General features: G+C 38.6%; 1 protein-coding gene across 8 annotated transcripts in view; it reads right to left on the bottom strand.

The window, feature by feature from the left end:
- Positions 1 to 16,680, bottom strand: part of LOC131688976 (teneurin-m) — a 573,241-nt gene that overhangs the window by 545,056 nt on the left and 11,505 nt on the right. Inside the window, exon 2 of one of the 8 annotated variants that reach the window (XM_058973672.1) lies at positions 4,554 to 5,496. The exons of the other annotated variants lie outside the window; for them this stretch is intronic. Within the exon in view, the coding sequence (XP_058829655.1) occupies positions 4,554 to 4,635 (82 nt within the window). The 5' untranslated portion in view covers positions 4,636 to 5,496. The remainder of the gene's footprint in view (positions 1 to 4,553; positions 5,497 to 16,680) is intronic. 8 annotated transcript variants of the gene reach the window in all.

Here is a 16,680-nt window from a genome sequence, read left to right on the forward strand (position 1 = left end):
CCACCACCGATGCACTCGTTACCGTTGCTGCAGGCTTGCTATGATCAGAAGTCCGTCGTGAGGTGATCCGTGTTTGGTTACCCACAGGAGCTTTTACAGTCCATGCTTGCCTAGAATTTCCACGTTCGGCGAAGACCAGGCCTGCCTTCAACTGGCGCATTCTAGTCTTACCGAATACGTAGTTCAGCTGGTTGTGTTGGGAGGTTATCGGTTTCACTGTAGCCTCATCTACCGCCAACAGGAGCTGTACCGTTTAGAGGACCGTAGTTCTCTTCACGAACCTCTAGCATTCTGTGCAGAAATTGTTGTTCTGATTTTGCGGAGTATGCTCCCATCGGACCTTTCGATGTGGTCGGGGAAATACCCGATGTAAAGCGCCTGTTTTGGAATCTGCGACGCTTCAACGGCTTCCAATGAAGCGCCTTCCCAGGGCTTGATCGCAGCTGTGGCATTCTGCAGCCACTTAGTTGTATCTTTGTCTACACAGGCGATTTTGAGATACTCTTGATTGTAGGTGCACTTCCTAAGCTTGGGTCTCATATTATTTGAGCTCCGCTCCATGATGCTATTGATCATGGCTGAGGGTATTCGCAGGGTACCCAACCGGGATGATGGCCATCGAGCGCGACTTGGCTGAAGGTTGGGCACTGCTCAGTTCATAGTTTCTGTCTGGGATCCCGACTCTTGATTTTTTTCGGTTGCGGTTGTTGTTCGCCGACTCCGTGTCCGTTTCTCAGCAGCCACCCATAGCGTTTCTTCGCCGCTCCTCCTTAGTGATGAGTTCTTTCTGTTCCTCTTGTTTTATTCTCGGAGCCCTTCGACCCACCGTTTGCTCCGCCGGACTGGTCTGTGTTCTCCTTGGACACTGCCCGATCCTCGTCTCTCGTCCGGAGAGTTGAGAATGGACGAAGTGCAGGACACATCATCCTCCAATGAACTGCTATTCAGCGGTTCTACAAGTTTGCTTTTCACGCAATCCTACTTCTCTTCCACCTCCATCGCCGCAATCTCCTCCAAACTCATGTTTACAGTGTTCTTAGTATTTTCCGTTTTGTTCCCACGAAAAGCTAGGGAAAGAAAGTCTACCCTGTTAGAGCCCCGCTTGACAGGGTAAGGGCAAAAATACTGTGGGGTACGCCCTGGTGCCCCACAGGCTCCGTGCGCGGCTTGGTATTTGTCAACACTTCGGGTCCCAGTCCTTGGATGGTTGGGGTTCGAAGTGTTGATGCCACCCCCGCTATTCATCTCTCGGCACGGGTCGCGTCACACCTCGGATTGGGGCATAAATTTTACGGTTCGGGTTTGGAGCCCCTCTTTGGTACCTTCTCATTCTGATGCTACAGCAGAAGACTGTGAGCACCGAGCCGAAACCGGTCTAACGATCAAATGTCATCTATAGACTCACGTGAAGGCATGAGATAGGAAATTTGTGAGTACGAGTTGTGGTTAGTCGCCTCTCACGACATAGGGAACAAAAATCCAGTGGGTCAATTCTATGCTGAAATACTGCGAGAAATTTCAGCCACCACACGGCTGATCGGGTATGACCTATTTATAGCCGGGTGTACACTCTTTGATCGGCATATTTCTCGCTGTCTGTCCACTTTGCCGTGTCAAGTTTGATTTCGCGAAGGGAAGGCCACCGATTGAACTATTGGTGTCGGATATGTTTGTTTTGATATTGGAACGGATATACCTGCGAGTCTGTCGGCCTCCTTATTACCTGCGTTACCTGGAATCCAGCAAAGCTTGATTGGTTTTCAATCTCCTGGTTTCACGGGTGCCGGGATGTACCAGCTTCGATTACCGATAAACAGCTGGCCAAGTCGGACGTGATCACGAAATCGCCTACCTCGTTGTTTGCTGTTAGCGCTGTTTTTATTGCGAATGCCTCTACCGAGAAGACACTGCACTGCGGTGGAAGGCCAAATGGCTGTTGGAAGTGTTCTCCAAATACTCCCGCACCTACCGCGGGTTCGTCTTTCGAACCATCAGTGTAGATGATTGTTGAACGGTTGAAATGATTTGTCAGGATCTCTTCAATAACTCTACAAACAATTCTCGAGGGATCTCCAGCTTTTACGCACTTCTTGATGTCCCAAATGACCTGGGGCTTGTGATCGTACCACTTTCGTTCAGATAGTCGCGTTCGGATGTAGAAGTTTGGAAGAGGCCTTCCGCATCTCCACCCCTTGTAACGGATCCGATGCCATACAAAAGTCGCGAAGTAATAATTGCGGATCCGATGTGTGGTAAAGAAGCGCGTTGACCACGGGGTAGCTTTGAAGTTGAGTGATCGACCGAGGGTGACACCGAGGGTTCTCAGGCGTACTTCTGACGGTATAGCAACTCAATCTATCGTGATTGCTTGACCAGGCGCACTGAAGGCGTTCGGGCTGCAATAGAAGATGCTGGATCGTTGCAGATATCGTAAATCCAATACTTCCGACTCTGCTGGTCTGTCTTTCCCCATACTACAAGAAAGGATATTGTCGGCGCACAACAAGATCTTTACAGTATTCGGAACCATGCGAAAGATGGGTTGAATAGCCACGAGAAACAGCGTAACCGAGACAGTTGACTGGAAGATCCTTTATCGAGTTTTTTGTAACCCCAGCTGCTGCCCTGAAAATTGGCAGGAAGACCGGCTGACCACGAAACTATTTAATTGGTGTACCGTGGGTTTAACAAACAGTTTCATTTGGGATCGCAAATCTTGCTTTTGCAAACTAATTTAACTAATGAGTTTCGAACTGAATCTTTCAAGTTAGGAAATACCAAATATTAAACGACTAAATTGACATGTGAAACAGAGGTACAATTTCATCTTTGGTTGCTCCGTTAATGTTTATGCTAAGAATAATCTTTCCAGCACAGACAATTGCAAACTAAAAGAGAGCTTCAAAAAACCTCCTTTTCAGGCCTTCAAAATGCCAAACAGTTCATTTCAGGATCCCTTAAAAGATGTAATATTGAAATGTGCATATCCATATATGAGTTGATTGTTCAGGTTACGCAAGATTGTTATTTTTATAATTATGTTACTTGCACACTAGTTTTGACAGAAATTGGTTAAAAAATCCTGTTTTATTTGTAATTAGATCTGATTTTTTTTACACAAACTTGTCTTTTGAAGTTAACTCAACTTTTTTTTGTTACTAGTTATATTTCGTTACGGAACATGATGAACCAAGCAAGTGAATAAACGTTAATCATCGTCCTCAAGGTAGTAATTTAGGACCCCTACTGTTCTTGATTTACCGAAACAACCTTTCCATTTAAACTTCACATTCAAAACTTCCCCATGTTTGCTAAGGACACATCGGTATCAAATAGCACAGATATTCTGAGTTGGATTATTCATAAATCTAAACAGCCCATTGAGTACCCTTCCAGCACCGAAACAACTCCCCGCCCCCACAGCTCACGACTTCTGGAACTGAACATACGAGCAACTAAGCCACAAATCTCCTGCAGTGCTCAATTAATCGTGTAATTATTACTAAATTGGAAAATATTTCAATATCTTTCCTCCCCCCCCCCACCAAATCGCCTTCCCAAATTTCGTCGTTTTTTCAACCGTGCGACTGTGATCCTGCCAGACACAAACACTTACTCCTATACCACACACACATACATACACACGCATGATACTGCAGCGCACCGATCCGGGTGGCCAATAAAGTACAGCCTGCCGTATGGAAATTGTCGGGCTGGTCGGAACTGGTTTCATCATTCTACATACTCGCTCTTTCCGCAGGGTCCAATTGACTCGCTCTCTCTCTCTCTCTCTCTCGGATCGGTCGTAGTAGGCATCGCCACCGGTCCTCAAAACCGACCCATGTAGGCGGGAATGGAAAAACTTCAGCTAAAGTTGTTGCTAGTTGGCGGTAGTAGTAGGCTCTGCGTCAGACTCTGGTCAGCGTCGGTTCGGAGATAAATGCAATTTCATAATGTTTTGCAATATCACGACTTTATCGCAGGCTTTCACTCTTGCAGCTGTTTGCCGAATTTGGTTCCTGTTTTTCGGTGCGACCACCGTCCGGTGTCTGCCTGGACTGAACCAGAGTTACAAAGTTAGCCGGGAGGGATTATCACGCGGGACATGCGAACGAGAATGGGATGCGCTTCGGACACCCTTGGGAGCAGTGCAAAGTGTGCAAAATAGGATTAAAATATCATCAATTTAAGCTAAAATTTATTTTTGGCTTCGCCCTTGCTCTCTTGCACGATGGCGGTTAATGAAAATTGACCTCCGCGGTTCGGAGTACAGTGACTTAAAATTTGAGTGTCCTTTTTTATGGGAATTGTGAAAATTGTTCAGTAGTAATGTCTGATTTTTGCTGTAGTTCATCGACACCTGCATCAGCTAATAATAATGAAAAAAGAAAAGCTCGATACCAACGAAAGGCCGCATCCTACCAAAATCATCACATATGGCATGCGGAAGAGCCGCCAACGAAACAAAATAATAATAAAAAAACGCACACTAATAAAACGGTTCTCGGCTAAATTGAAGCAAGAAAAGAAATATGAAAGCAATAAATAATAACCTCTTGTAGTATTTTTCACAGCTCCGCGAAGTATTCCATTATCTCGGCAGTCCATGGTTGCATTAAATTCGTACGAGTTCATCTTGGCTGCACTGCACCGCCGCCGCACAGTCCCTCATTTAGGGCTTCGCGGTGCCTCCTGCTCCTGCTTCGATGGTTCGCCGCACCCTTCGTCGTTCTGTTGTTGATGTTTTTTTTTGTTGTATTTCTTCTCGCAACTCCGCGTGTTTAATTTACCGCATCACTTGGTTTTCCTCGCACACTTTTGCACTTGATCGAATTTATTTTTCTTCTTTGCGAATTCTTTTTTTTTCTTCTTTAGCTCTCCGGAGATTTCACCGACAAATTTTTATTTTCACGCGGCTAGCAACTGTTGTTGTTGAATTTAATCGCTCTTGCGATTGAGTACGTGTGTGCGCTTAAAACGAATTACCAGCGAATAACCGAACACCGAATCCAGCGAAATAAATTATGACACTTTTTTTTTCCTGGCTGGCTAGAAACCGGGTGATAAAAATCCTGGCTACTACGTTGCACCGAATGTGAACATCGAAAACATAACTGAAAACAAAAATCGTCGCGCACGCACTGAAACCGACACGACACAGAGAGACAGAGATAGGGAACGAGCATTAAAAACGGCAAACGAATCACGCGATCAGAGAGAGAGAGAGATAGAGAAACAGAGAGCAGAAAAACTTATCAAATTTTCATAAATTTACATATTATTTTCCTATTTGTCACTGATAGCGCGGGCGCGTACACAACAGTATTAAGTGGCAACGATCTGCGGGTTGTCCTCCCTCTCCCTAAGCTTGCTTCCTAGCGCGGCGGATGATAGTCGTATTTTTTGGCTACACGCTGGCTACCGAATTTCGATGGTTACCTGAACGCGGGGGTGGTTGGCAGACTGGTGTTGTTGTTGTTGTTATTGGCAGCCGGTCTACTTGGATGCAAATCATACAGGAAACATAATCGAAACGGGAAATAATATGAAAAGAAAATGGGAAAAAGGAACTGAAATTAATAAATGCAAATTTTTAGCCGTCGTCGGACAGCGTAGATATGAAGGGATTGGGTGTTAGAAATTAGTAGGTTAAATAATTATTTGAAACTACACTGTAGCTCAGTTAAAACTATGAACTGACTACACTGTTATAGAGAAATCTGTATTGAGTCTTTTATAGTGACAGAGCCTATTGTTACCTAACTTACCTCATGGCTCTTAACCAAATATATGAAATAATGGTAATTTCAATTTGGATAACTTCATGATCGGTGTACAATTTATCAGTAGATAGTAATTAAAGACTGTTTACACACAAACTGGCGAAGTGTCAAAGATTGCAGCCAAAAAGACTATCAAAACTGGTTATTTTTGGACTTTCACTTGCGAGGAAAGAAAACTCTAACGTACATCGCAGCAAGCGCTGCGTTATTAAACCATATGGCAGAGTGCAGAAACACTCGGTTTACCGGGCACATACAGCGATGCCAGTTTATCACGGCATTAATTGCGTAAATTTGTCTCTTAGGGGAGAGCAAAAGTACCTAAACGTGAGTTTTTAGATAATTTCTGGATTGCGCGCTAAAAAGAACAGTTTGCTTATTCAACGGACTTTATTAATAACTGTGTGACAATTTTTGGGTTGGCAGGAACTCTGGGAAAATGTTCTACCTTTATTATAATTTTTCTATCACTTCAATTCGGGAAGTATTTATCGCGCGTTGTATTCACACACTTGAAAACATATTCGTAGATTGTCTTTCCATGCACTGATTTTATACATTGTCGATAAATATGTCTTAAGATGAGTCGAACTAACCATGGGCGTTAGAAAGTAATTGTACAATATTGAACAAAGAAGATTTTGTTTTTAATTTTCGGTACTGTAATAAAGAGTTATCGTAAAAGATTCATTTTTCATCACAAGTAATAATTTTGAAAAGGGATTGTTCACTTTCCTACCGAGAAAGAAGAGAATTATAAATGGAAACTCGGGTCTGCTGATCTGATTTGCCTAATTAGGGAGAAACCCATTTTCCAAGTTTCAATATTTTCTTGTCTTCAAATGATAGGAATTGATTATACAGGGTGTTTGGTTCATGGTTAAGAATCTCTCGGGGGGTGATAGACTGCCATATTTGGAGAAAAAAAAGCTCTACACATACCATCAAATCTCAACCGTTACAGAGTTATTGAACTTTTGTGTAAAAAACTTATTTGTCTTAAAATACCTCTAACTTTAAAAGTATACTTTGTATTTTAAATATTTCAGTTCCATTCGAAAGGTGAGAAAATTCTCTATTGAATGGTGTTCTCATATCTTTCAAATAATTAGTTTTAATTACCTTTTAGCTGTAAAGTAGTTAAAAGCTAGTGTTTTTGAGGAGGTTTTTGCTAATTTTCTCGAAATAATGAAGTTCGATTATAGCAATATCCATTATCCAAAAGTTGGGTTTTAGGACGATTCATAATTTGTTCTTGGACGTCATATTTCTACCTCTTGTCATTTCTTTGTATTTTCATTACTGTACTTTTCCTGTAACCGACTTGCAAGTGCTTAAAAGACTCTAATCTAAAAAATATGCTTTATATCGTTATTTACAAGATTTCATTGGAAAGCTGAGAAAATGTCCTATCAGTGTATGTACAGATATCTTTTAGTTAAGTGTACTAAATGATTTTATACTAACGAAATGACTCAAAATTTGTGTTTTTGGAGAGTTTTTTAATTATTCTAATTATGAATCAACAAAATTTATCGTTACTATTGTTCATTTGATGCCGCTTAATGTTCTCTATAACTTTTTATTAGACACTTTGTCTATATCTGTTTTCATTTTGCTGCTATTTAATAGTTAACATAGCATGAGCTCGCCACAAATGTAGTGGGTTCGAAATCGTTATTTTTGCATATGAAACGATGTGATAAAAATGATTTTGCGTCGAAACCAAAAGAGATAATTGAATGGAGTCAAAGAAAGAACTGTAGAACTTGCTGAGATGCATTATTTCCATGATAAAAATGGTGATGTTTATTATTTACTATTTTAAAGAATATTAACGAAAATGCTAATAATAGCACTAACTTTAAACTAATTTACTTTTAAAAGAATCTAAATTCACTTAACTGAAAGGTATTAATACATTTTTCACTGTAAAATTTTCCTGGCTTTCGAATAAAAAGAAAAAAAGTACAATAAGTGCCATAATTTTTCAATTAGAGCTGGTACTAGTGAAAATGAGATAAACATATCCAAGTTGAATAACCCAAAATCATGAAATTAAGAAAAGGTAAGTGTATCATGTCAAAGAACGAATTAAGCAGCTCATCAAGACTAACAATCTGAATTAATAAAATGATGAGGTTAACTATTAGGATTTTTAAGAAATGAACGAAAAATCGTTCAAAATTGTTTAATTTTTAATAAATTACTTTGAAAAAGCTACTTAAACTCATTAACTGAAACATGTAATGGCATCACTCAATGCGAAATTTTCTCATCTTTCGAATAGAACTAAAATATTTAAAATACAAAGTATACTTTTAAAAATAGATGCATTTTAAGACAAATAAGTTTTTTACACAAAAAGTTCAATAACTCTGTAACGGTTGAGATTTGATGGTATGTGTAGAACAATTTTTTTCTCCAAATATGGCAGTCTATCACATCCCGAGAGATTCTTAACCATGAACCAAACACCCTGTATAGCTGTCATTCAACCTTTCTTCAATTGAAAAATTGAACAGTCTTCGTACGAAATTCGACCCAATATATCAAGAGACTTTCATCCCCTGCCCGACTTTTCCTTCAGACTCATATCTTCCGAACGAAACTTTACAAACCGTTCCTGAACTTTTCACATATGTCTTTCATTGCTCCTGTCACGGATTAGTTTGTTTTCTAAATGAGAACAAAATTTCGCTTCCAATTTGAAATTTTCCTTCCTTTTTAAAAACGTGCCACGTGTAACAGACATATAGAAACAGCAAATTCCAGTTGCCCACTACTGTGAGTGAAGCGATTAAATCACTAAGTTTGTAGTGTCCATTACGGGAGAATACAATTGCGATTGATTTTATGGAGAACCTGCAGTGCGTGAGGTGGAACAGTTGATAAAGGTGGAAATGGAGTTCGTACTTACAGAAGTGGCATACTACATCATACGCGTAATGTAATACTGATAACATTCAATTGCTTAGCCGAAGCAGAAAGCTTCGTAGTGAAGAGCAACATGCACACGTCGTCCTATATGAAATCGCCAAAGCGAAGATTGCCGTGTATACGGACAACGATAGGATGAAAATTCGCCGACACGATTTGGAACCACGTATTAGCTCAAATTCCATTAATAGATTCATGCGGCGAAGTGGAACCCATCACAAACGACACTATGAGAAAATTTTCCCCTGCTATTATTAACGGTGTTCGAGTGGTGAGAATGCGACTGAATCAACCTATTCCATCTTATCTTGACCGTTGAGGACAGATCATCTCAAGACATTAACTACATTCAAAGAACGCTACGCGCGTACTCTGGGCAAACGTCTACGTGTCAGTTCTGTAACCAAACGGCACATTACGGTAAGCCATGCGAAGCCAACTAAATAAAGCTCACTAACCCTAACTAAACTAACAAACATCTTTCGCCATCTGGTGATACTCCACAGCTGGCCAAATGGCCCGGTAAACAATATTCCACGGCATCTCCAATCCATCCAGTTAACATACCTAGGAAAGCAATAAACGAAAATTGAAAATAGCTATAGGACCAGAGTCACTCGAAAACACAAAAAGCATCAAGTATCCAATAGTGAAAACCAAAGCTGCTCTAGCGGCGACAACATGGACGTACACAGGGCCGAGGAAGAACCCAGACGGATAGAATGGAGCAATGACATTTGTTTTTATTTTTCTTGAATTGTACTTTTCGGAACACAGCTTTAGCTAAGTCCAAAGCATTGAAACATTATGTTCTTTAGGTATTGTATTGATGCCTAATAGTGTAGCTAGTGCTGAAAACAGTAGAAGTTATTTCGAACAAGTCTATTAGCCTCAGTGCGGAATGAGAATTTTCATTCATTCATGTTCCTCTTATACGCGTCCACCATTCATAGCCATGCAATGGGGCAGTGCTATCAATGCAATAAAAAGCCCGCTCAGGGGTCGAACAGCAGACGACCACCTGCTTTCACAAAATCATTTATTTCTGGTATTTGCAGTAGTCGTGCAAAATTGTTCTGCATATACCCGGTCAGATAGAGCAAAAGTTAAGTTATTTTGTTCTGTACAATTGCAGTTAAATATGTTAAAAACAATTGGATACTATTGCGGTCAAATATTTTTTAACGGCATCCTCATACTAAAAACATTTTTTTTGCTTACTTCTCCTCAAACCTCGTATTACTTACGTATTATTACGGTTTCAAAACTATTTTCCCTTGCAAACGGTGGGGTCAAGAAACACGAAAAGCCTTTTTTCATGAAGATAGGTGCTTTCCTCGCAGTGCTAGAAGCTACTCAATTTTAACCTTCTAATGCTCAATACAATTATCCTAGAATATTTACAATGCAATTGCGTGGAAAACGCAGCCAAAATCAATCTAAACTGATAAGTTTTATCAATTTTCAATAATATTGCAACGTAACGAAGTTATATAAAAAATTCATTTTCCGTTGTTAACGTAAACTGTTCCTGGCAGCACTGCTCCATCGGACTCCAATCAGGGTACTTGCAATAACTTCAGTTCTAGAGCTGATCCTTGTAACTGTATAAACTCAAATGAAAGGTAATAGTCACATTTATTAGCCTTACTTGTTTTTGTGAGCAAACCTTGCTCAAACATAAGTTATAGCTGTTTAAAAACGTTGTTGTCCACAAACAACATGGGTATTAATGGGCTAATCGGTCGATTATTGAATTGAGTCTTATGGGAGTTTAACATAGGTGTTTGCCTGTGCGACAGCTAATTAAATATGATCAACGAAATCTGTTGAAATCGGTTTATTTCAACCAATTAAATCAGTTGATTAGTTGGTAGTTAAAATCCGGAATAAGACTCACACAAATTAAATCCCGCGAATTATATGTACACTAAATTGTTCACCGACGAAACCCAATTTAGTCGTGGTAATTAATCGACCGACCTCAAAGTACCAGATTTCGTCGGTCAACTGGGAAATTTTACAACTAAGATTCGTACAATCAACGCTCTGAAGAACAAGTTGCAGAATGACTTGGATTCTCTTACTAAAAATTTTACGAGCTACTGTGATCAATAGATCAAACGATTCTACGAAGGGACCTAGCATGGTCTGCCCTTGTACGACATCTGATTTTCGGACCTCACGTTGACAAGAACATCAAAAAGTGGGTCATACCCATCCGGTCTTTATACCCGCTGATATTTAGAAGATCTGAATTGAGCTTAAGAAATCCGATGACTGTCAATAAACAATTTTTTGCAAATTGTCAAAGATCCCAAATAGTTGTGAGTAGCGAGTGTTGTAGCAAAAACCTTCTCCTCTACCCGTAGTTGCTCAGCAAATCATTTCGCAGCGTTATAGACGACAAAACTTAAGACACTACAGACAACTCTTTGGATAGCAATATTTAAGCGTTAAGTTTCATGTTTACCGTCCCAGAGTAGAATGTCAAAACATACCCGAAAAAACTTTGATCTGGCAGGCGATTCGTGAATGTGGTGAAACAGTTCAACACCTTTTAGAGCCTAGTGTCTTTTAACACTTCTTCAGCGTCGCGCGAATCAATTTAAAATTATTTAAAAAATTTAAATGCAACTATGTGGATTCTTAGCTTATTCACACTTTCACTCTATTTTGAGAAACATTAATATCTACTAAACCAGAATATTACGGGGTATTTACATGTTCTTTTTCAGATCCTTATGTTTAAAATAATAACTGGTCTCACGAGTTCAACATATTGCAGACAGTATTCTCTAACTCACCGTCACAGTTGGACAATACCAAACGAACACCGGTAATTCTCATTGCCATATCCAATGAAGTTCCCAGAGAATTGAATTTTCCACGAAGCAAATATTAGAACTTCTATTCTCTTGGCTTTAAATAATCTTGCAAAACCTATAGGACCTGAAAAGATTAACTGAATTAACAACATAGAAATGTTGCGTTTCTCAAGTATTTTTACTTTGGCAGTTTTTTTTTAACAAACGCACTGAAGCCGCATGTTGGATTCGAAAATGACGTTTTATTTGAATAAGAGGATCGAGGCGCAATTTTGAAAACACTTATATTGAGTGCTTAGAAAAAAGGAAAGAGGCGCTTTTGGGACGACTACTATTGATTGACTCTTTTTTTTTTTTCTATTTTCTTCCTGATTTCTGATCATCTCTCCTTACAACGAACGCTAAAAAAGAATGTGAGGCAATGTTTCGTTGCGCGTTCAGTAATTGGAATGTATCACTATTTGCTACGATTATTTTCTGGTAAGTGCCTTAAATATGTGTGTAAACTTAAAGATGCAACCAGTCGCATCATTTCAGTCGTTCTTCAGAATTACCTGTTGATTGATGTCTCTCTGTAGTTTCATAGTATCGTGTGTTAACTTCTATGAACATGAATTGGTGATCATAGAGAGTGGTCATTGATTGACAATAAGTGATTCATCTGATTGAAATGTTTCAGTAAATTCCGTTTTTATAATATTTTTCCGTGTTATAATCACTACCGAGAAATTGCTGATTTTTGAAATCTGCTTAGTCTTCTATAAAATTTCTTCGTCAACATTCTCGTCGATTTGTTTAAGCTTCTAGAGTATTCACGAGAGACGTATTTGTTAATAGCCGCCCTCATTAATATTTTTTTCTAAAAAAATCTGAAATTTTTTAGCTTTAGCCCCCTAAAGCTGGCTATGTGCCTAACATAATCGCGAAAAAATGTAGTACCACTTGTTGAGCATATCACATACACTATCTTTGTGATACTGGTCCTGACAGTTGAACACTTTTCATTCGGATGTTGAATTAATTATTTCCATTAGTTTAATAATGAGAAGGCCATTTATATTCGAAGTACTCCTTAGATCGAAAATACAAATGAAACGAAATACTAGTACGAATCCGGAATTAGAAATTCCTTTACTTTTGATTACTTGCCGATGAAGAATTTCACAAAAGCGTCCAAATGCTATGAAACATGATACTCTAGAGCAAAACGACGTTATCCTACTTCAATACGTCTTCATGTACAATTGATTCCAACCTCAAATGTTAATCCTAGTGAAAAAATTGGAGCTGAATGGTGACACAGGAAAATTTCTCCTAAATTTCGAAGCAGTTCTCTGAAGTTTGTAAGGTTTTCCAGAATTTCGACGAATATTAATGGGGCTGGAAAACAAGATCCGATTTCAGTACGTCGCTTCTACAAACAGATTGGCGCATCGTAAATTTATCTAGTGCCATGGATCTGAAGTGACGAAGTTATGAAGTGCTAAATTCTTGATTCAAAAAAAAAACAAGAAATTTGTTATCTGTGTTCCGCTGAATATGGTAGGGTTTTTCGAACGTTGGCCAAAATTTTGAAGATCTCTCTGAAGTTCGGTTTTTAAGTATGTATGGTCTTGATAACGTTCTTAGGAACCGCGGAAATGAGCAGAACTTTTCTGAAGCTCGCAAGATAACTTTGAAGCTTGCAGGATTTTCAATTCAGCTAGTGAATCCGCACTGAGAGAATATATTCGTAAATCTACTACGAACAGTTTTCATCCAAAAACTTTCGTAAAATATACAAATTTTTCGTACATATGATGAATCGTTCGTAGTTCTATGGAAACGTTTTTATTTTTATTACGAGTTTTACGCAACAACCACGAAACAACTGTCGTAGGGAACTAACATTCCTGTCTTCCCTAGAAGATCTGCATTCGGACGTAGCCGGTGTCGATATTGATGCAGGGATCCATACTGACTGTACAATGGAGCTCATCATATTATTCTCAAGCATGTTGTTCCAAAGAACATTTTACAATCTAAAATTGTTCTGGTCAATAATGGAGTAGCAACCACGGGCGATCTGTTGTGCTGATGCTTATGCTTAAAACCACGAAACAACTGTCGTAGGTTTATTACAAATCGGTTTCATTAATCAAACGAATTGTTTGATAAAATATACGTCTTTTTTAATATTAACGAGCATCTATCATAATATGAACAATTTTTTCCGAAGAATTCCAAAAATGATTATGCACAAAAATTCATATCGCTCAACGAATTTATTCGTAAATCTGCTACGAATAGGTTCTTTGGCGGATCCGAGTATTTTCGTCCATTGTAAATAGGTTATTCGGCGAACTAAAAACATGGCGACTTGAAAAATGAATTTTTTTCGTAATATTAAATAATTAGTGTACATTGCACGGAACTTATCGTAGAAAATAAAACTACTTTTCGTGATTGAACCGAATGTTTCGTTATTTTACTGAATTTTTGTGTACAGCAAAAATATTTCGTTTGTCGCACGCTTCTATTTTCGTCACCGAACAAAGCTGTGGTATTCAAAGAGTCTAAAAATCGATAAGTTCCTGAATCCAAAACACCCAACATTATCTAAAATGAATAAAGAATGCATTAGCTCTGAACATTTCAGTGCTGCAGGTTCCCGAGTACCCTGTCGATCATTTACGGAGTAAAAATCCAGAAACCTCTCCTTAGGCCCCCGCTTACTGTATCATTGATTGTATCCCCTCAAAACCTGTGCGTGGTGAAGTTCTAAGATATCAGAGAGTATCAATTTCCAGTTTGGGAAGGAACACAGGAATTTTATGGATTACAATCTGAAAAGGTACCCGAGTTGAGAAAATATCGTGTAAAACCAAATCTTAGGCTATCATCTCTCCAAAAGTCACCTTTGGTTGAATCTCTTGCATATGTGTCTAGCAAGGAAAATTTTCCATCCGAGTTTATTACTTACAATTAATCAATTGAGAACTCACCAATACCGTCCTTAGAAAAGCCAAAAGCATTTTATGACATACTAGAAAACATACCCATGGACGAACTACATTCCTTACTCAACGTTTACAATAGTTTATCGAGAAGCTCAATAAGAATCTTCTAGACCCATTGCATTGTGGACAAATCTGGTTAATGAGCAGATTTTGTACAATACAAGAAAAATGGTTTAGTCTAACAACGTGGTTGATAATAACTGATTCAAAAAACACAGAAGTACTATGGACAACTTTGCAACTCTCGAGAACTCAATTTTTCAAGTTTTCAAAGAAAATGAACACCTGGTGTATGCAACTTGAGCTGAATAGGAGTCTCTTCTTTTAAGGAGTTCAAGGTATCATAACATAATTCATCCGCCAATTTTTCTCGGAGCGATCTTTTAAAGCAAGTATAGGAAATACCTCTCGTTACCAATATTCTCAAGAAAACAGGGTTGTTTGATGGTTTAGTCTCTTTCTCATAGCAAATAATGCATTAAAGGTTTAAAAGAACTATACTTTACTGATGATTTTATACAATTCCGCAGAGGAAAGCGCAATTCAAATGCAAGATTTCTCAACTGATCTGATTCTTTTGTGTACCCTTCAGTCTTTTTTTATTCATTTCGTTTATTTGATAGGCACAAATGCGTTAGCTTGGCGGTGCCAAATTCTTTTGTTTTTACATTTTGGATATTTTAAAACTAGGAGGTTACAATGTTGAAATATTTTTTTTTAAAGAGAAAAATTTTACAGCTATCTTAAGACTAGAAATAAGATTCTATATACAAGAGAGGGGGCAAAAGATTTTTTTATACAAAATTTTAAAACAAGGAATTCAATAGTAATAGTTTTTTAGGAAATATTTACAGTTATCTTAAAACTAACAATATATTTTGGTACACAAAAGGGGGAACAAATATTTATGAGAAAATTCACAGGTGTTTTAAAACTAGAGATACAATTCTATTTACAAGATGGGGGACAATAGTACCCTTCAGTCTTGTTATTTGCTCACACAATGTGAAACACAATGTGCCACAAAGAGCGAAATACACCGATGAAAAATAGAGCAGAAAACGAAAAAGAGAAAGATCTGTGCACCAAGAGCTGCACAATTTCGTTCAAAGAGTCACTTTGAAGAGCCTCCCCTCACTGGCAAGCAAGTAGGAAGGCGAATCAAACTACAATTCAGATAAAGTTTGATCGTAAGAACGTTTTTAAAATGTTTTTTGGTTGCCTTCTCTGCTTCCGTGCGCGTGGGACCAAGATTCACACTAAAGAACCTCTTTATTTCTACTCTTTGAGGTGCACAGTCATGGAGTAGAATGCACGTACGGGAGGGAGCAACACACATCGGAGTGAAGAGGTTTATTGTAAAAGAAAAGAGCGGTGGTTCATATGAAAAGTGCAAAGAGCGTTTTTTATTCTTCTCTTTATTTGCTCTGAGGTGCATTACATCCCTGGTATTATTACAGGAATTGGCTTTCCTCGATAAAAACAAAGCTTATGCACATTTATCGTTTGGGAAAATATCTGAGAAACCCTTTATTAGAGCTCAATGGACAAACAATTGTAGTAGGAGACCATAAATCTGTTGGTACGACTTGGAACGGCTATATTCGATGATTCAAATCAAAAGCACAAGACTCAAGATTCCGCCAAACTCATTAAGGCTCTTTTTAGACTTTACAAAAGCCTCTTATTGCCCCGATCAGAAAATTTCTCATTTCTGTTCAAAAAACTATAAATAAGGTAGCTAATGCTATACATCTTGCGAGTAACAGTCGAATATAATGATAATTATGTAAACGCAAATATACCGCAAAAGCTCGAGAAATTTCCAACAGAAAATCTCAGAAGAAGTCTGTGTGTGTTAACCAGATTTTAAATTGATCCGACCAATCCGACTCACGAGTATATTTTCAATTTTTTTTGTGGATTTTGTGATTCGATTTTGTCTCATCAGAATCCGACACTAACTTAGAGCCGGAATAGGCTAACTCCGGATTGACGTTAGCTTCAAAAACAAACATCAATAAACAATATTTTTAAGCGATAGGATCCACTGGACTGTGATTTGTGTCACTTCATGTATCCCCGTGTATTAAAAGAATGCATGACATAATTTGGTAGTCGAACGCCGAA

The sequence above is a fragment of the Topomyia yanbarensis genome, chromosome 3 (assembly GCF_030247195.1).
Source record: "Topomyia yanbarensis strain Yona2022 chromosome 3, ASM3024719v1, whole genome shotgun sequence".
In the NCBI taxonomy this organism is placed as follows: Eukaryota; Metazoa; Arthropoda; class Insecta; order Diptera; family Culicidae; genus Topomyia; species Topomyia yanbarensis.